We start from the raw sequence: 21259 nt of genomic DNA, 5'->3' as shown, positions 1-21259 counted from the left end.
ACCTATTCTAAAGAAATGAATACAGTTTTCACATGTTGATAAATTAGAATTTAACAAATTGATGATCAGAATACCAGAACTGTTCTTTGGTATGATATAGTTTCTTCCACAGCTATAATAATAAATTTGACATGTAAAATTCTAACTATTGCATACATTTTAAAACAGTAATTTTGCATGCTTTATTGGGATTACAGAGGTATTTTTATTGCTGAGTTGGAAGTTTGATCTGAAATTATTTTCTTTCATATATGCCTGTAGTGGGCAAAGCTGGCCATATTCATTACATAGCCTTTAAAGTTTGGCTAAAAAGCAGATAGTTGGGAACTTCTAGCTTTTACTTAGAATGGAGAAAGCTAGAGAGCATCGTTCCTACCCTTACAGCAACAACAAACCCCAGAAATTTGTATGTTGATATCTTCTTGAATTCATCAGTGAGCTGAGGTTGCAGGTTAACCACCCAACCCAGACTGTAAGGAGAGACAGGCACCCCCATGGAAAGGTAAGACATGAGCACTTGTTTACCTGAGACAGACAAAGTGAACAGCCTGTAGGAGAATTCGGTTAAAATTTAATGAACTTAGTGTGGACCAGCAAGAAAACAGAGATCGCCTGGGGGGCTGCAGACACAGGGAAATTTGTATCCACTCACAGGCTCTTCACAGATTTCACTGGATGCTTACAAAAAAGATTGAGGCTAGGGTATGGGTACTGAGAAAGTGTCCATTACTCTTCCCCCTGGAGGAGGGGGACAGTAGATCCTTTTGGAAAGGCATGAGTTCTGTCTCAGTCCTCCTTCCCTTCTTTGCTCTTATGAGATAAGAGCCTTAAGCCACTGTGGAAAGAGAACAGAAAAAAAGTCTTTCGTCCTTGGCGAGGGACAGGAATATGTGCTAGCCCCAGAACTTTAGTGGAGGAGAAAAGGCAGGAGCACTGAGAAGGCCACACCCCGGCCACCAAGGAAAACAGCGTTTGCCCAAGACCAAGGCTTAATCCTAACGTCAGAATCTTCCCATCCATACGAGGCTAACAGCTGTGGACTGACAGGTGACACTGGAGATCTGTGAGAGGCGCAGGAACATGGAGGCAGGCCAGCTCAGATGCCGTGTAAAATGAACACCAAAAAAGCTGAAGGTCGAACAGACACTGAGGAAAATATCCTCTGGCAAACCAGCCACTACCCTACGCGGTTCGAAGCTGGTGGTACGTTGTGGGTAACCATGGCAGCAACAAATTCCAAACCACGTTCCTGTCCTGACAATAGATTGACTCAACCTCCACACACTAAAGATCTGGCAGAAGGAAAGGCGGGCCCATTTCCTAGGCATAAAAACTATTTACCTCAGTCTCAGCTGTCTTACAGAGGATATCCTGCTTTCAAAAAAGTTTTTGAGGCATAAAAAGAAGGAAGGAAGAACAACACACTATTGAGACAGGACATTTTTAAGACCAAATTCTTTTGAGCTATCAGACATGGAATCGAAAATAACTGTTTAGTATGTTAAGATCTCTAGTAGAAAAGGCAGGCAACTTGCGTGGTCAGGTAGGATATTTCAGCAGAGAGATAGACACTGTAAGAAAATAAAATAAATGCTAAAAATGAAAATGACAGTAACATAGGTGAAAAATGTCTTCAACAAGCTCATTATTAAACTTGGTGTAGCCAAAGGAGTCTGTGAACTTGAATACAGCTGAAGTGTGAAAAAAATAGGGCAGATCGCCCGTGAGCTCTGAGACAATATCAAGTGGTCTGAATTTGTAGTTAAAGTCTGAGAAGGAAAAGAAAGAAAACCGGGCAGAAGAAATACTTGAAGATGTGATGACCAAGAATTTTCTAAAATTAATGATGGATACCAAAGATCTGTGAAGCTCAGAGAACACAAACCAGATCATCCCCTAAACCAGGCAAATGACAGAAAAACACCAAGGCTTGTCATATTCAGACTGCAGAATATGAAAGATAGCAAATACTGTAGGCAGTCAGAGGAAAGAGACTAATTCCAGAGGAAAAAAAGAATGCAGGATTCTTATTAGAACCCATGCAGACCAAAGGATAATGCAGCACATCTTTAGAGGGCCAAAAGGGAGAAAATCCTTAGAACCCGGAGTTCCGTACACAGCAAAAATCATCTCTCCTCTTCTCTCCCCTCCTCTCCCCTCCCCTCCCCTCCCCTCCCCTCTCCTCTCCTCTCTTCTCTTCCTTTTTTTTTTTTTTTTTTTTTTTTTTGACACAGTCTCACTCTGTGGCTCAGGCTGGAGTGCAGTGGTGCAGTCTTGGGTCTCTACAACCTCTGCCTCCAGGGCTCAATTGATCAATTTTTTGTGTTTTTAGTAGAGATTGGGTTTCACCATGTTGCCAAGTCTGGTTTTGAACTCTTGGGCTCAAGCGATCTGCCCTCCTCAGCCTCCCAAAGTGTTAGGATTACAGGTGTGAGCAACTGCATCTAGCAAAAATAATCTTTCAAAAATGAAGAAGAAATACTCTCAGAGAAAGAGAAATGGAGAGAATTCATTGCCATCAGACCTGCACTACTGGAAATATTAAAGGAAGTTGTTCAGGAAGAAGGGGTATGACATTAGACATTTGGATCTATACAAATAAATTTCTTGGAGATAGAGTTTTTGTTATTTAAAAATGTTTTTCTAATTTCTCTGAAAGATGACCATAAATCAAAAATATTAACAATATATTTTGTGTTTAGGGCATGTTATGTGAAATAAAATTTATGACACATTAGCTCAAAGGTCAGAAGTGATCAATAATTGGAAGTATATTGTTCTAATGTCTTTACACGACATATGAAATGCAGTGTCTTACGCTAAGCTAGGCTCTGATTATGTATGTTGTAAACCTAGGTCAACCACTAAAAACATTTTTTGAGAAAAGTATAATAAGCCAATAGCAGAGATAAAATGGAATCATACACATATATCCAGCTAACCTAAATGAACACAGAGACAGAAGGAAAACACGAGGAGTAAATGGAACAAATAGAAACAGTGGTGAAGATGATAGCCTTTATTCCAACTACATTCATCAGTGTATTAAATGTAAATGGTTTAAATACACTGATGGAGACAGATTTTCAGCTTGGGTGCAAAAGCAAGACTCTAGAATATACTTTTTTTTTGAGATGGAGTTTTGCTCTTCTTGCCCAGACTGGAATGCAATGTCGTGATCTCGGCTCACCGCAACCTCTGCCTACTGGGTTCAAGTGATTCTCCTGCCTCACCTCCCGAGTAGCTGGGATTACAGGCATACGCCACCACGCCCGGCTAATTTAGTATTTTTAGTAGAGACAGGGTTTCTCCATGTTGGTCAGGCTGGTCTCGAACTTCCAACCTCAGGTGATCTGCCCACCTCGGCCTCCCAAAGTGCTGGGGTTACAAGCATGAGCCACTATGCCTGGACACTTTTTTTTTTTTTTTTTAAAGATCAATTCCTGCAGCTGTCTGGTATATACTGTCTATAAGAAACCCACTTTAGGCCGGGCGTGGTGGCTCATGCCTGTAATCCCAGCACTTTGGGAGACCGAGGCAGGCGGATCACCAGGTCAGGAGTTTGAGACGCGCCTGACCAACATGGTGAACCCTCATCTCTACTAAAAATACCAAAATTAGCCGGGTGTGGGGGCCCGTGCCTGTAATCCCAGCTACTCAGGAGGCTGAGGCAGTAGAATCACTTGAACCGGGGAGGCGGAGTTTGCAGTGAGCTGAGATCGCGCCATTGCCCTCCAGCCTGGGCAACAGAGGGAGACTCTGTCAAAAAAAAAAAAAAAAAGAGAAGAAACTCACTTTAAATATAGACAGGCTAGGGGCCAGGTATGGTGGCTCATGCCTGTAATCCCAGCATTTTGGGAGGCCGAGGTGGGCAGATCGCCTGAGGTCAGGAATTTGAGACCAGCCTAGCCAACATGGTGAAACCCTCATCTCTACTAAAAATACAAAAATTAGCTGAGTGTGGTGGCATGCGCCTGTAATCCCAGCTACCTGGGGGACTGAGGCAGGAGAATCTCTTGATCCCAAGAGGCGGAGGCTGCAGTAAGCTAAGATTGCGCCTCTGCACTCCAGCCTGGGTGGCAGAGCAAGACTCCATCTCAAAAGAAAAGTAAATAAATAAATAAATAAATAAATATAGACAGGTTAAAAGTAAAAACATGTAAAATGATATACTTTGCAAACACTATCGGGAAAGCTAGGGTGGCTATATTAATATCAGACAGAGTAGACTTCAGAGCCAGGAAAATTACCAAGGATAAAGAAGGACATGGGCCGGGCATGGTGGCTCACGCCTGTAATCCCAGCACTTTGGGAAACTGAGGCAGGAGGATCACTTGAGGCCAGCCTAGGCAACATGACGAAACCTCGTCTCTACAAAAAATACAAAACAGCCTGGTGTGGTGGTGTGCACCTGTAGTCTCTGCTACTCAGGAAGCTGAGCTGGGAGGATCACCTGAACCGAGGAGTTGGAGGTTGCAGTGAGCCATGATTGTGCCACTGCACCAGTTTGGGTGTTGGAGCCACACCCTGTCTCAAAAAAAAAAGATAAAAAAAAAAAAAAAGGACATTCCATAATGGTAAAGGTATCAATTCTCCAAGAGTATGTAATAGTCGTAAATACCTATGTATCTAACAGCAGGCCTTCTAAATACATGAATTAAAAATTGATAAAACTAAAAGGAGAAATAGATACATCCACAGTTAGACTCTACAGCATTCCTGTCTCAGTAGTTGATTGAACAAGTAGTTGGAAAATTAGGATATAGAATTACGGAGGAGCACCATCAACTAATTTGACCTAATTGGGATTTCTAGAGCAGTGTGTCCCACAGCAGCAGAATACCGTGCATGTATTTTCCTTTTGTTCTTTTTTGAGACAGCATTTCGCTTTCGTTGCCCAGGCTGAAGTGCAATGGCGTGATCTCAGCTTGTTGCAACCTCCACCTCCCAGGTTCAAGTGATTCTCCTGCCTCAGCCTCCTGAGTAGCTGGGATTACAGGCATGCACCACCACAGCTGGCTAATTTTTGTATTTTCAGTAGAGATGGGGTTTTACCATGTTGGTCAGGCTGGTCTTGAACTCCTGGCCTCAAGTTATCCACCTGCCTCAGCCTCCCAAAGTACTGGGATTACGTGCATGAGCCACTGTTCCTGGCCCTGTGCTTATATTTTCAAGTGCACCTGGAATATTCACCAAGATAGCTGGTATTCTAGCCCACAAAACAAACTTGAATTGTATTTGAAAGAATTGAAAGTACCATTGGCCCTCCATGTCTTTTGGTTCTACATCTGCGGATTCAACCAACTATAGACTGAACATATTTGGTAAAAAATTGTGTCTGTATTAAACACATACAGACGTTTTCCTTGTCATTATTCCCTAAACAATACAGTATAACTATTTACATGGTGTTTAAATTGTGTCAGGCATTATAAGTAATCTAGAGATGATTTAAAGTACATGGGAGGATAGGCATAGGTTATATGTAGATACTGTACCATTTGATATCAGAGACTTGAGCATCTGTAGATTTTGGTATCTGTTAGGAGTCCTGGAACCAATCCCCCATGGATACCAAAGGCTAACTATACATGAATGATTTGTGTGGGCCATAATGGAATTAGGCTAGAAATCAATAACAGAGCTAGCTATATTTGGAAACTGTCCATTTGGAAATTAAATAATTTTATTTATGTATTTTTTGAGACAAGAGTCTCACTGTATAGCCTGGAGTGCAGTGGCATGATCACAGCTCACTGCAGCCTTGTCCTCCCTGGGCACAGGCGATCCTCCTACCTCAGCCTCCCAAGTAGCTGGGACTACAGGTGTGTGTCACCATGCCTGGCTAATGTTTGTATTTTTTTGTAGAGATAGAGTTTTGCAATGTTGCCCAATCTCGTCTCGAACTCCTAGGCTCAAGTGATCTGCCTACCTCGGCTTCCCAGAGCGCTAGGATTACAGATGTGAGCCACCACACCCAGCCTGAAATTAAATACCTTTAAGTAACATGTGGTTCGAGGAGGAAATCACAGGGAAGTAAAAATGTTGTTGCATTAAATGAAAGTGAAAGCACAGTGTATCAAAATTCATGGGATGCAGCTATAGCAGTGCTTATAGGGAAATAAAGAGCATTAAGTGCTTTTAGTTAAAAAAAAAAAAAAAAAGGTGTATGACCATACACAGTTCATGTATCAGTTGATGGATATTTGGGTTTTTCCACTTTTCAGCTGTTACAAATAATACTGCTATGAACATACCTATACAAGATTTTGTGTGGACATGTGTTTTCATTTCTCTTAGGTATATACCTAGGAGTGGAATTGCTACATCATATGGTAATTCTATGGTTAACTTTTTGAGAGATTGTCATACTATTTTGCAAAGCAGCTACATTAATTTACATACATTCTCACCAGCAATGTAGGAAGGTTCTGCTTTCCCCACACCCTTGCCAACACTGATTTTAGCCATCCTAGTGGATGTGAAATGTTACTGTGATTTTGATTTGCATTTCCCTAATGACTAATGATGTCAAACATCTTTTTGTGTGCTGATTGGCCATTTATATATTTTATTTTTATTTTTATTTGTTTATTTATCTATCTATTTATTTATTTTGCTGTAGAAACAGGGTCTCACTCTGTTTCCTGGGCTTGAGTGCAGTGACGCGATCATAACTCATGGCAGCCTCAAACTCTTAGGCTCATGCAGTCCTCCCTTCTCAGCCTCCTGAGTAGCTAGGGCAACAGGTGTGTGCCACAGTACCCGACTATAATTTTTTAATTTTTTGTAGAGACAGGGTCTTACTATGTTGCCCAGGCTGACCTTGAACTCCTGGCCTTAAGTAATCCTGCCGTGGCCTCTCAAAGTGCTGGAATTATAGGTGTGAACCACCATACCTGGTCCATCTGTATATTTCCTTTGGCACAATGTTTGTTGAAATCCTTTGTCCATTTAAAAAATTGTTTTGTGCTTTTATTACAGAGCTGTAAGAATTCTTTATTCTGGATACAAGGCCATTGTGAGATACATGCTTTACAGATATTTTCTTCCATTCCGTGGGTTGTCTTTTCACTTTCTTGGTGGTGTCTTATGAGGTATAAAAGTTTTTAATTTTGGACCAGGCACAGTGGCTCACACCTGTAATCCAAGCACTTCGAGAGGCCGAGGCGGGTGGATCATCCGAGGTTAGGAGTTCGAGACCAGCCTGGCCAACATGGCAAAACCGTGTCTCTACTAAAAATACAAAAATTAGCTGGACGTGGTGGTCCCCATCTGTAATCCCAGCTTCTTGGGAGGCTGAGGCAGGAGGATCACTTGAACCTGGGAGGGTGAGGTTGTGAGCTGAGATTGTGCCACTGCACTCCAGCCTGGGTGACAGTGCAACTCTGTCTCAAAAAGAAAAAAAAAGTTTTTAATTTTGATCAAATCCTTTATCTTTTTTCTTTAGCTGCTTGTGCTTTTGGTGTCATGTCTAAACCATTGCCTAATCCAAGGTCATGAAGGTTTACTTCTGTTTTTTCCTCTAGGAGTTTTTGTTTATGATATGAGACATGGGTCCAGTGTCCTCCTTTAGAAAGCTAAATAGTAGGTATAGATCTCTACATTGTACTATATACTACTGTATGAGCCAGCCATCCCACTCTTGGGTGTTAACCCAAATTCATGTAAAATTCATGAGTATTTATACTGGCTTTCTTCATAACCAACAATTGGAAACAATTCACGTCTTTAACTGTCCCTTAATTTCCCCTTAACTGTGGCACATACTTACAATGGAATACAACTCAGCAATGAAAAGGAACAAAGGACTGACATTCCAACAACGTGGATGAATCTCAGAGGCATCGTGCCTAGTGAGGGAAGCCAGATTCCAAAGGGACATGCTGTGTGATTTTATTTATATGTTTATGACATTCCTGGGAAACAGAACCATAGAAACAGATCAAGGGCTGCCCGTGGAGAGAGAGAGTGACTGCAGAGGAGAATAGGGTGGTTTGCGGTTGTTGAACTGTCTGTATCATTATTGTGGTGTTAGCATGACCATATGCTTGTCAAAACTTCCGGAATTGTACACTAAAATGTGCAGGATTTTAATTTTCATAAATTATATATTAGTAAAATAAAAGGACAGTTTAAAGTAGTTGTTCAAAAGAATATGGTGTTTCTCCCATTGTAAAGCTGTTTTCAAGATAAAGAGTTACCCCATGGCTTCACCCCTTCTTGTTTTGGTGTCTGGTGTTTATCGCAAGTAAAAAGTGCGATTGCTCAGTGTAGATTTTAGCAGGATCACCAAGAACAGCAAGTGCTGCCAAGTTCTTCTCATCCTCTCTAGCCACAGTTAGCTCTCGGCATGATTCTGTCCAGCCTCTGCTGCATGTATTTGGGCAGACGATGCCTGTTCTTTACATATGTCCAGATAGCAGGTCATACTGTGGTAGTGACAGAATTCTCAAGAAATACTTGTTGAAATGTTGAGGATGAAGTGGCACTTGTCTTATGTAATCCTGCCTGCTTAAGTCATACTTAAAATTTATTTTTTATTTTTAAGACAGGATCTTGCTCTGTTGCTCAGGCTGGAGTGCAGTGGCACAGTCATAGCTCACTGCAGCCTTGAACTCCCCTGGACTCAAGCCATCCTCCCACCTCAGTCTCTTGATTAGCTGGGACTACAGGCATATGCCTCCATGTCTGGCCAATTTATTATTTAATTTTTTTTTTTGTAGAGGTGGAGGTCTCGCTTTTGCCCAGACTGGTCTTGAACTCCTGGCTTCAAGTGATCCTCCCACCTTGGCCTCCCAAAGTACTGGGATTACAGGTGTGAGTCATTGCACCAGGCCAATACTTTTTTGTTTTTTTGAGGTGGAGTCTTGCTCTGTCACCCAGGCTGGAGTGCAGTGGTGCCATCTGGGCTCACTGCAACCTCTGCCTCCTGGATTCAAGCAATTCTCCTGCCTCAGCCTCCTAAGTAGCTGTGATTACAGGTGCGCACCACCACACCTGGCTAAATTTTTGCATTTTTAGTGGAGACGAGGTTTCATCATGTTGGTCAGGCTGGTCTCAAACTCCTGACCTCGTGATCTGCCTGCCTCAGCCTCCAAAAGTTCTGGGATTACAAGCATGAGCCACTGTGCCTGGCCAGGCCAGGCCAGTACTTTTTTAAAAAGAAAAATTTCAAGCAGTGTGTATTAGTTTCCTGTTGTTGCTGTAAGATGTTACCACAAACTTTGCAGCTTAAAACAACACAAATGTAGTATCTTACTGTTCTGGAGGTCAGAAGTCTTAAATGGGTAAAGAGGGCTGCACTCCTGCTGGACACTCGTGGGGAAATTCATTTCCTTGCCTTTTCAGCTTCCAGAGGCTGCCCAGATTTCTTGGCTCATGTCCCAGCATCACTCTGATCTCTGCTTCTGCCTTGACTCAGGCTCTCCTGCCTGCCTCTTTCCTTTATAAGGAGCCTTGTGATTACATTGGGTCTGCTCAAATAATCCAGAATAACCTGCCTCTCAAGATTCTTTTTTCTTTGGACCAACACCTTCTCATTCCCCTTCTCCTAGCCTCTAGTAGCCATCATTCTACTCTCTGCTTCTGTTGAGTTCTGATTGTTTTAGATTCCATGTAGAGGTGAAAACATGCGGTTTTTGTCATTTGGTGCCTGGCTTATTTCATTTAACAATGTTCTCCAGGTTTATTCATGTTGTTGCAAATGACAGAATTTCTTTCTTTTTTAAGGCTAATAGTATTCCATTGTGTGTGTATATATATATTATATTTTTGTTATCCGTTCATCTGTTGATAGACACTTAGATTGAGTCTTTATCTTGACTGTTGTAAGTAATGGTGCAGTGAACATGGGAGTGCGTGCATCTGTCTCCTCAACGTACTAAGTTCAAGTCCTTAGAATAAATACCCAGAAGTGGGATTGCTGGATCAAATGAGAATCCAGTTTTTAGTTTTTTTGGGGGACTCCATACAGTTTTCCATAATGGCTACACCAATTTACATTTCCACCAACAGTGTACAGGTGTCCCCTTTGCCACATCCTCATCAGTGCATTTTATCTTTCGTCTTTTTGATGATAACCATTCTCACAGGTGCGAAGTGATGGCTCATTGTACTTCTCTTTCTCCTTTTTCCTTTAAGTCTCTGACCCAATTGGAAATCATTGTGGTTTTGATTTGCATTTCCCTAATGATTAGTGATGAGGAGCCATATATCTGTTGGTCATTTGTATGGTTTTTTTTTGAGATGGAGTCTTGCTCTGTTGCCCACGCTGGAGTGCAGTGGCGCAATCTCGGCTGACTGCAACCTCCATATCTTGGGTTCAAGTGATTCTCCTGCCTCAGCCTCCCGAGTAGCTGGAATTACAGGTGCCTGCCACCATGCCCGGCTGAGTTTGTATTTTTAGTAGAGATGGGGTTTCACCATGTTGGCCAGACTGCTCTAGAACTCCTGACCTCGGATGATCCTAACACCTTGGCCTCCCAAAGTGCTGGGATTATAGGCATGAGTCACCGTGCCTGGCCTCATTTATGTATCTTCTTTTGAGAAATGTCTGAATATTTCTGACATTTCAGGATTTCTGAATATTTCTGAACTTTCAGACAACATTTAGGTCTTTTGCCAATTGTTTAAATCAAGTTGGTTTTTTTTTTTTTTTTTTTTGGCTATTATTTTGAGTTCCATATATATGGAAAAATATATATATATACACATATATCTTTCTTTTTTGGAGGCATCATCTCATTTTGTCACCCAGATTGTAATTCAGTGGCACAATCGCGGATAGCTGCAGCCTCCACTTCCCAGGCTCAAGTGATCCTCTCAGCCTTCTGAGTAGCTGGGGACTACAGATGTGCACCGCCAAGCTTGGCTAATCTTAAAACATTTTTTGTAGAGACGAGGTCTCACTATATTTCCCAGGCTGGTATCGAACTCCTAGACTCAAGCAATCTTCCTGTCTCAGCCTCCCAAAGTGCTGGGATTATAGGCATTAGCCGTGGCGCCTGCCCTCTATTTTGTATATTAACCCCATATTAGATGTGTTGCTTGCAAATATATTCTTCCAGTCTGTAGGTTGTCTCTTCACTCTGTTTACTTTGCCATGCTCAAGCTTTTTGGTTTGTTGTAATCCCAGTTGTTTATGTTTGCTTTTGTTGCCTGAACTTTTGGGGTCAAATCCAAAAAATGATTGCCCTAACCAGTGTTGTGTTGTATTCCCTCTGTTTTCTTGTCGTATTTTCACAGGTTCAGGTCTTATGTTTAAGTCTTTAATCCATTTTGAGTTGATTTTTCTATATGGTGTGAGACAGTGGTCTCATTTCATTCTCCTGACACCCTTTATTGAAGAGACTGTCCTTTTCCCATTGTATGTTATTGGCACCTTTGTCAAAGATCAACTGATTGTAAATGCATGGGTTCATTTCTGGGCTTTTGTTTATGCCAGTCCCATGCTCTTTTGATTACTGTAGCATTATAATATGGTTTGAAGTAGTGTGGTACCTCTGATTTTATTTGTTTTGCTCAAGATTGCCTTGGCTAATCAGTTTTTTTGTGTGTGTTTCCATTAGACGTTTAGAATTATTTTTTCTATTTATGTGAAAAATGACATTGGAATTTTTAAAGGGATTGAATTGAATCTTTGGATAGTATGGACATTTTAACAGTATTATTAATTCATCCAATTCAGAATCCAAATCTTGAGATCTCCTCATCTCAAGATTCTTAGTCACCAAAGTCTTTTTTACCATATATGGTAATGTATTCATGAGTTCTGGGGATTAAGATGTGGACATCTTGGGTGGGGGTGCATTTTTCTTTGTAGCACACAAAAGAAATTATTTTGATAGTTTCTCAAATGTAAGATCACTAGAAGGTGAGGTAAATCGAGAAATGTCCTATTTTCTGGAACTGCAAAGTGGATATAATGACACTTTTGAGGATAAAAAGTCATGTTAATAACACGTGTTGTTAAAGGAAAAGGGAGGAAGGCATGGCATGTTGCTGCTTGAGATTCTGCATTTGGTTTTGTTGTTGTTTTAGAGACAGGGTCTCTTTGTCTCCCAGGCTGGAGTGCAGTGGCACAATTGTAGCTCACAATGTGGAACTTCTGGGTTCAAGCTCCCTTCCCACCTCATTCTCCTGAGTAACTGGGACTACAGGCGAGCACCACCATGCCCGGCTCATTTTTTTAATTTTTGAGATGAGGTCTCGATATATTGCCCAGGTTGGCCTTAAGCTCCTAGGCTCAAGCAATTTTCCCACCTCCATCTCCCTAAGCTCTGGAATTACACGCATGAGCCACGGGGCCTGGCCTACCTTGTTTTTTAAATGGCAAAGATGTACCTTAATGCTAACACTAGAACACCACAGCCTAATGTGGGGCTGAGAAAAAGTGGCAAGTGCGTGAATTATTAGTAAATATGATCCTCCTTATTTTTAGGTTATTTATGTGAAATTTTACACTAGCAATACACAAATATTTCTGCATATTGTTAATAAAACCTTTGTCAAGTCTGTAGAGCAAAAAATTGAAAATTCTCTAAGTAAACTATATTCTTTTCTCTGGGGATACCTATTGGTGTGTATTTTCCACATCTTCACGATGTATTTAATATGTATGTGTTTTTGCTTTTTAAGAAATTTGTAGAATTTTTGTTTCTTCTACTTGACATAAATGAGATCCCTTTGTTTTAAGAAATTTGTAGAATTTTTGTTTCTTCTACTTTACATAAATGAGATCACTTTGTGTCTAGTAGCCAATCCTCTTTTTAAATGTTTTATATTGCCTTTATTAAAGACACCAGCACCCAGAAAATGAGGATGGGTGTTAGATGTTGATGATAACAGTAATAGGTGTAGATAATGTTGTTTCATTTGCAGGCATTATTCTCAGTGCTTTATTAACTCCTCTAATCCTCACTATTCTATGAGGCAGGTATTATTATTGTTACTATCAATATTATTATTTTTGAGATGGAGTTTTGCTCTTGTTGCCCAGGCTGGAATGCAGTGGCGCGATCTCAGCTCACCGCAACCTCTGCCTCCCGGACTCAAGCGATTCTCCTTCCTCAGCCTCCCGAGTAGCTGGGACTATAGGCATGTGCCACCACACCCGGCTGATTTTGTATTTTTAGTAGAGATGGGGTTTCTCCGTGTTGGTCAGGCTGGTCTCAAACTCCCGACCTCAGGTGATCCACCTGTCTTGGCCTCCCAAAGTGCTGGGATTGCAGGCGTGAGCCACCGTGCTCAGTGAGGCAGGTATTACTATTATCTTCACTTTATAGATGAAGAAATGGAGGCAGAAAAATTAAGTTGCCACTTTGTGCAGGAAATGGGGTAACTGAGGTCACCGCCAGGCCGTCTGGCTCTGAGGCCTGGACCACACTGTTGTGCCACTTTTGCATTTACAGGAAAGGGCTAAGCACAGGCAGAATGTGAGTGCGTTATTTGGGAATTTTAAGCAAAGCCTCATTGGTAAGTTGGCTCATTTTCTTCCCTTCTGTGGCAGTTACACAGTTTTTTATTCTTAACTCATGTGGGACAAGGAAGGGTCTTTTGAAATGAAAGGATCAAATCTGAACTTTTAAATTCTAGTCTGTTTTCTCCTCTTTTCTGCTAAGAGAGTAGATTTCTAAATCAGTTCTGATTTTATTTACCCTTACAGTTTAGAGGGTACCTGACTTTCATGATACTTGGCTGTCTTCTGCCGTAATGAAGTGTCTGCCTTTAAATTTGATGTCCCTTGATCATTTTGTTTTCAAAAAAGAGATTGCTATTTTTTTAAAACCCAAAATACGTAGATCTTGGTTTTTAAATACCATTCTATAATAAAATGAGTCAGGAATCCTTGAAGAAATGATTGATTCCAAATGAGGGGAAATACAAGATGAGCCTGGAACATCTTTTAGTACCAGAAAATGAGAGAAAGAAGAAAAACTGACAAAAAAAAAAAAAAAAAAAAAAAAAAAAGAAACAAGTCAGGGATATAGGAACCAACATGAAGGAAATTTTAGTGATTAGAGCTGGGATGTTTGAACCACAAAATAAATACTGATTGTCATGGATTATCATCTGTGTAATAAATATGTAGATATAAATCTATACAGTAATATCCACGAGTCTCTGCTAAATTAAATAATTGAAAAACAAGCTGGAGGTTGGGCACAGTGGCGCAGGCTTATAATCCCAGCACTTTGGGAGGCTAAGGCAGGTGGATCTCTTGAGTCTAGATGTTTGAGACCAATCTGGGCAGCATGATGAAACCCTGTCTCTATTAAAAATACGAAAGTTAGCCAGGCGTGGTGGCACACGCCTGTAGTCCCAGCCACTTGGGAGGCTGAGGGACAAGGATTGCTTGAGCCCAGGAAGTTGAGGCTTCAGTGAGCCGAGGTTGTGCCACTGCACTCCAGCCTAGGTGACAGAGTGAGACCCTGCCTCAACAAACAAACAGTGAACTGAAGAAAGAGCAGCTCTTTGGTTTTTTGTTTGTTTGTGAGATGGAGTCTCTTGTTACCCAGGCTGGAGTACAGTGGCACGATATCAGCCCACTGCAACCTCTGCCTTGCAGATTCCAGTGATTCTCCTGCCTCAGCCTCCTGAGTAGCTGGGATTACAGGCACTCACCGCCACGTCCAGCTAATTTTTGTATTTTTAGTAGATATGCGGTTTCGCCGTGTTGGCCAGGCTGGTCTTGAACTCCTGACCTTGAATGATCCACCCTCCTTGGCCTTTCAAAGTGCACGATTACAGGCATGAGCCACCGTGCCCGACCTATTATAGTAGAATTCTAATTAGTACATATGGAAGGAATGTTGGAAATAATTTGCCAGTAGGTACTTAGAAGTAATCATTTTTGTAGGTAAGCACTACCAATGGATGCTATGATAAAATTAGTGATAATATGAGAAACAGGGTATTTGTATAGTCTGAAAATCTCTCTCCAATTAATTATTAACTACAAAGGAAAAACTGATAGCTTCATGACAGAGAAACGTGAGAGATAACACCTTGCCTGATGGTCTGCGTTTACTGGGTCCATGTTGACACTATGTAGCTTGCTACTGTGCCCCAGAAGGGCACAAGCTTGTTACTGTGTTGTTCTCGCCAGAATTGCATAACCTCAATCTAGTAATGAGGAAATACTAGACAAACCCAAATGGAAGTTTCTATAAAACAGCTGACTAGTGGGAAACAAAGACTGGCCACACTTAGAGAATGGAGGAGACCAAAGAGATGTGGCAGGTGATTGCAGGATCCTGGGCCAGGAAAAGGGCATTGGTGGTCAGACTCATGAAGTTTCAGCAAGGTCTGTTGATGAATTAATAGTAATATATCCATGTTAGTTTCAATAATTATACAATTATGTAAAGTGTTAACATTAGGGGAAGCTGGGTAAAGGGCATATTGGAACTCTGTGTACTCATTTTGTAACCCTTTTGTTAGTGTTAAATTATTTTTAAAAAGTTTAAAAATGTAAAAGGAAAAATATAAGCCAGACATGGTGACTCGATGCCTGTAATCCCAGCACTTTGGGGGGCCAAGGCAGGTGGATTGCCTGAGTTCAGGAGTTTGAGCCCAGCCTGGGCAACATGGTAAAACTCCATCTCTACACAAAAGCCCCCCAAAAACAACTTAGCTGGGCATGGTGGTATGTACCTGGGTCCCAGCCCCTCAGAAGGCTGAGGTGGAAGGATCACTTGAGCCCAGGAGGTGGAGGTTATAGTGAGCTGAGACTGCATTCACTGCTTTCCAGCCTGGGCAACAGAACTAGAGCCTATCTCAAAAATAAATAAATTTTAAAAAAAGAAAAACAGTCTGTCTCATCTAGGGTGTAATAGACAATGATGGTATTTCATACATTCAGTAGTCAAATCATTGATGTCTTGGCTGTAGTAGACAGTGATGCTGTTTCATACATTCAGTAGTCAAATCACTGAGGACCTGTCATGTGCTAGGTACAGTGCCAAATGTCATGGAAACCAGATGGAAATAGAGCTCCCTGTTCTCAAGGAACTTACAGAGGCTGAGACAATCATGCACACAGTTATCAGTTAGGTCATGTCCATAATGTGTGCAGATGAACGTTCAGTGAGTGTGTAGAACCCCTAATGTAGAAAGAACCCCTAATGTGTCTATGGAAATTAAAAAATCTTATTTAGAGACATTTTGGATTTAAATAACTTTGTGCTCAGGTTGAATTATTTGTAGTAGATTTTGCCACTTTTGCCATTGGTCACCTGCAATGAAAAGCTTCAGGGTAGGTGGCAGAAAACAGATTTCCACAGTATCACCAGAGTCCTGCCTGTGTGGGCATCATTTGCTTCATGCAGCGTGTAGTGAAATGAAATAGAAGGGAGGGAGGAAGGAAAGAGGGAAAGGAAAGAAATCTGGCCCAGCACAGTATCGGGTGCCTACTTCATTTATCGTTTGTGAACGGACCGTGGGAAGTTCATGACTCTGGAAGAAAAGGAGGGCAGTGCCGGGTGAGGGTCTGGGTTGGGAAGAAAGGAAGGGAAGGTGTGTCCCCTCAGTGTGTGGGGCAGTTGTAAGCGGGAGGCTCTGTGAAGTCTCGGGACTCAGAGAGCTTTTCCTTTTTTCATTCCTGAGTGCGTCTTAGGATTTTGTGTCTGAAAGTAGCTGCTGATAATTAAACCAGTGATCAGAACCTGTCTTCAGGAGCAGAATGTAAGATGTAAATAATGTTCATTTGGGATGCTTCCCAATTGTGGTCTCTCTTGGTTGCAGAAATGTGGCAGAGGGACCACAGGTTTCTGAAGACAAGATGCAGGCAGGACTTTTTCTGCTTGTGTTACAGAGCGGGGGTGAGACAGTGCTTCTATTTCAGCCACCCCCCCCTTTCTCTTTCATGCCTCCTTTGTCACCAGTTCCCAGGGTTATTTGATTCCAGTAGTCTTTTTTGCAGATAAATTGTTGAATAACCTCATTTCTGTGAAACTTAAGTTCCCATCTCCCTCCACGTTTCTTATTTTCAATTATCAGTGAGAGAGGAATGAGTGTATCATGCTTAGGGGAGCTGAGCAGGAACTAAGCTGTTAGCCCCAAATAGAGGAATTAAAGGAGGTTGTCGACGGCTTTCCTCCCCAGAAAAGCAGGGCGGCTCCATCACAGCAGCCCTTATTTGCCGGCCTCTAGAAACATCCCCACTGTCGGGGGCTGCGTGGGTGCAGTTCTGTCTCCAGGCCCTTCCCTGCACCGTGTCCCACACGTGGATGTTTTGCCCTGACTTGTTTCATGATGACATCTCAGATGTGCTCATTTGGATCCAGAGGAGATAACACTGAAGCCTGGATTTTGTTCATCAAGATGCTGTAGTTTGTAAAAATGTGTTGTAAAATAACTAGTGTCTCTTTGGTACAGAATTTCAGAAATTGTGGAGGAGTGTCACTGTGGATTCCATGGACGAGGAGAAAATTGAAGAATATCTGAAGCGACAGGGTATTTCTTCCATGCAGGAATCTGGACCAAAGAAAGTGGTGCGTAACCTCTAGCAAAGCAGCTTAATCCCCTGCCCTGGGAACTGTTGCCTGCTCCGCTTTCTGCCCTCTGAAGAGCCAGGAGTCGTTCCCTGCCATTGTTTTTCAGTGTGGGCAGCCCAGGTCATATCTAAGGTATTGCAGGGCTGCAGACCCGCCTTCGGTGCTGCTCCAGGCCTGTGAGTGCCTTTCCACACCCAACTCTTCCCAAGCAGTCCTGCTCTTGAGGTCCAGCCATGTGGAACCTTCCAGGGCCTGCGTGTTCCCCACCCTCCGACTCTAAGCTGCTACAGGCCCTTTTTCTCATTCTTAAAGGGAGGCTGCGCCTAGATCTGCACAACCTTTCAGACTTGAACGGGGGGCCCTCCCCTGCTCTGTGAGCCTCGCCGTCCTGGTGCCTGGTTCTGCCGTTGTCACTTTCAGGTCCCTTAGGAACCAGATATTTTGTCTGTATAGTTTCTAAATCCTGCGCTCAGGGGATGTTAGTCATTAAATGATGACTTTTACATTGTCTTGTACCAGCAAATAAAATCTGTAGTCCAAGAACAAAGCCCGGGAGGATGATTCACCAGCACCCTTGTTAGCAGCGCTGTGCCCCTCCCCGCTTTCCTTGTCCACCGTCATGCTTTGTAGCTTGTCACCTGTGTCTTTCTGGGGTGTGGGGTGGGGATGTGTGTTCGGTGAATTTTTAGGACTCACCAAAAGGGAAGCTTTACTGTCAATCTCTTTCCACAAATGAGTTTAATTGTAGCCCTTCATGATTTCCTATTATTGTCTTATTTGTTGATTTTTTTCATTGTGTGATGCTAATATTTGAAATATATAGAAAAGAATAAGAGAATATTACAAACCTTCATGTGCCCCTCCTTTCTCAGGATTTTGCCATGTTTTCTTCAGATCTTTTTAAAATTGGTAATGGTGGATATGTTTTTAAACCTGATGACAGAGACAGCTGAAGGGCTTCACCGCCCCTTTTGTTTGACTTACTGCCTAGAATCGTTTTGATAGGTTTTTGTGCCTGCTCCTTCATTTCTGATGGCGTCTGTATCTCAGGGGAACAGAGGCCCGGGGTCTGGTCAGGGCGTGTGCTGTGCCCTGTGTGTGCTGCTGGGCGGCAGAGCAGGAGCAGGGTACAGACCCAGCATCCTCAGCCGCTGGCATCTGGTCATGCTCAGAACATCCTGACCACACCACCCCTCGGAGCAGCTGTGGTTTCTAACTGTTTTTACCTTTTCCTTTAGGCCCCTATTCAGAGAAGGAAAAAGCCTGCTTCACAGAAAAAGCGACGCTTTAAGACTCATAACGAACACTTGGCTGGAGTGCTGAAGGATTACTCTGACATTACTTCCGGCAAATAGGAAACAGCTTTGCCCTGGAACAGAGTCACAGATACACAATCAAGAGCGTTCCTGCTGATGCTCGGGGTCTGAAGACTGTCTTCCCATCTGCTGCTTGCGGCTGCGGAGAGGAGCAGTTCAGTTTACAGAACAAGTGCAAATTACCAAACTCAAAGCTTATTTGAGTAGAATGGGCTCATGGGCAATGTGACGTTCCCTGTTAACCTGTTACTTCCTGGGAGAAAGGCGCTGTGTGTGGCATGCAGATGTCTTTGCTGTATTTTTCTTCACTTCTAAATGGTTCCTGGTTCCTTTCTTCCTCGTTTGTTACTTTAGAGCAAGTTTGCCCATAGTCTTGAATGCAGTATTTGTTTATTCCAAAATAACATATTTATAATAAAATCATTGTAGAAGGATTTTTAAGATGTTAGTGAATTCTGTTTCTTTTCATTGTTGGAAATGTCAGGAAGCAGCTCCGGTCTCTGATTTCCACAGGTCCCGTGCTGGGGATGTGATGAAGCCTGCAGCCTGCACTGTGTTGCTGAGTACACGGATTTCACCACTGGAACACAGGTGTGCCGCTTGTTAGCAAGCTGAGCAATAAAGATGTGCTGGATGTCACTGTTAATGTTTTATTTTAAAAAGAAGCATCAGCGTCAGCCGGGCAAGCTGGTTCACGCCTGTAATCCCAGCACTTTGGGAGGCTGAGGCAGGCGGATCACGAGGTTAAGAGATTGAGACCATCCTGGCCAACATGGTGAAACCCCGTCTCTACTAAAAATATAAAAATGAGCTGGGTATGGTGGTGCACGCCTGTAGTCCCAGCTACTTGGGAGGTTGAGGCAGGAGAATCAGTTGAACCCGGGAGGTGGAGGTTGCAGTGAGCTGAGATGGTGCCACTGCGCTCCAGTCTGGGTGACAGAACGAGACTCTATCTCAAAAAAAAAAAAAAAAGCATCAGTGTCCAGCTTCTTGGGTTGGTAAATTCCAGGATGGCAAGCCTGGGTAGAGTCTCCTTGCCAGCCTGAACGTCAGCTATACCACGTCCCCACCCTCATGTGGCCTGACCCGAGGTTCTTCTGGTGGAGATGCCCTCTGTCACCCTGCCACTGGCCCAGCTCATGAGAGCCATTATCAAATATGTGAGCGTTCTTTAAAGGAGTGAGGGTGACTCACGGGAAATTCACGTGGTTCCTGCTTTCCACAGCGAAGTTCGCATTTTCCTCACCTGCACTCTTTATGTTCTGCTGTGGTCCTTTGCGCTGGTGGTCATGGTCCTCCTGTCACAGCATGGGACAGTAGTGGATCAGGAAACGAGGTGGTGGTTCTCAGAAAAGGCATGATGGAAACCCAGAGCAGGAAGTGCTTTGTGCAGATGACAAGGAGCCTTTTTGCTTTTTCAGTTGGTTTCTCTTTTCTACTTACCTTTCATCCCTTTACAGCGTCATCTGTTTACTTTACCTCTTTCTTACCTCCAAGCTCAAAAACGTGGCAGGAGAGGATGTAACTGAGGTTCCCACGATAATTTAGAACACAGGAAATACAACCTGTCTTGCTTTGTATCAGGTTTTTTCTGGTAAGGAAGAGCTTTAATATCTTATGGCATGAAACTAGCTTTCCTGTGAAAAATCTAGAGTTAGCTTATCTCCAGGTAGGTACCTACTTTTGTGATCTCCACACTCCATCTCATTTTATGGGCCAGGTCTGGAAGTGCAGTTTGGAGATATCACCTGCTCTGCAGGGAGATGGGCCTCGGGGCCTCCCTCTCTGTGGTAAGGCGCTTACTCCCAGTTGTGTATTGGTTGTGACTTCTAGCAATGCCTGTGCTCAACTGTACTTCGTGGGCTGGCCTGATAATTGATGTCAGTTATTTTGTCTAAAACTCATGTCAGAAATGAAGATCTAGCAAAATGAAGTGACTCACTGAATTGCTGTACTCACAAAATTCCGTAGCTTTATCTCATTCACTTACAGTTTCTTTTATTAAGCTTCGATCCACTTTGTCTACTAATGGAAGAGCAAATCCTCCGTGTACCCCATCTCAAGGTACTGGGGTTGCCTCCTCTGGTGACGTGTTGAGGATACAGTGTTTGTGGGAACATTGATGGAAGTTTAGTTGTGTTGGACGGTCATATTACAGGCACACCTCATTTTATTGTGCTTTGCTGTATATGTCTTCACGGATACTATGGAGTTTCTTTTCCATATTGAAGGTTTGTGGGAACCTGCTTCAAGCAGATCTGTTGGTGCCGTTTTTCCAACAGCATGTGCTCACTTTGTTGGCATTTTTTTAAGCAATAATACATTTTTAAATTAAAGTATATAATTGAGTTCTTTAAGACATAATGCTGTTGCTCACTTTCTACTATCATGTAGCATAAACATTTTAATATGCACTGGGAAACCAACACATTTGTGTGACCCAGT

At 42.6% G+C, this 21259-nt stretch overlaps 1 protein-coding gene across 2 annotated transcripts in view; it reads left to right on the top strand.

The window, feature by feature from the left end:
• Positions 1–19248, top strand: part of GTF2E2 (general transcription factor IIE subunit 2) — an 82547-nt gene extending 63299 nt beyond the window's left edge. For both annotated transcript variants that reach the window (XM_007962095.3, XM_007962096.3), the window contains exons 7-8: positions 17380–17495; positions 18737–19248. In XM_007962095.3, coding sequence (XP_007960286.1) covers positions 17380–17495; positions 18737–18853 — 233 coding nt within the window. In that variant the 3' untranslated portion in view covers positions 18854–19248. The remainder of the gene's footprint in view (positions 1–17379; positions 17496–18736) is intronic.
• The last annotated feature ends 2011 nt before the right edge of the window (positions 19249–21259 follow it).

This window comes from Chlorocebus sabaeus, chromosome 8 (assembly GCF_047675955.1).
Source record: "Chlorocebus sabaeus isolate Y175 chromosome 8, mChlSab1.0.hap1, whole genome shotgun sequence".
NCBI classification, from domain to species: Eukaryota; Metazoa; Chordata; class Mammalia; order Primates; family Cercopithecidae; genus Chlorocebus; species Chlorocebus sabaeus.
This window is presented reverse-complemented; position numbering and strand designations above follow the sequence as displayed.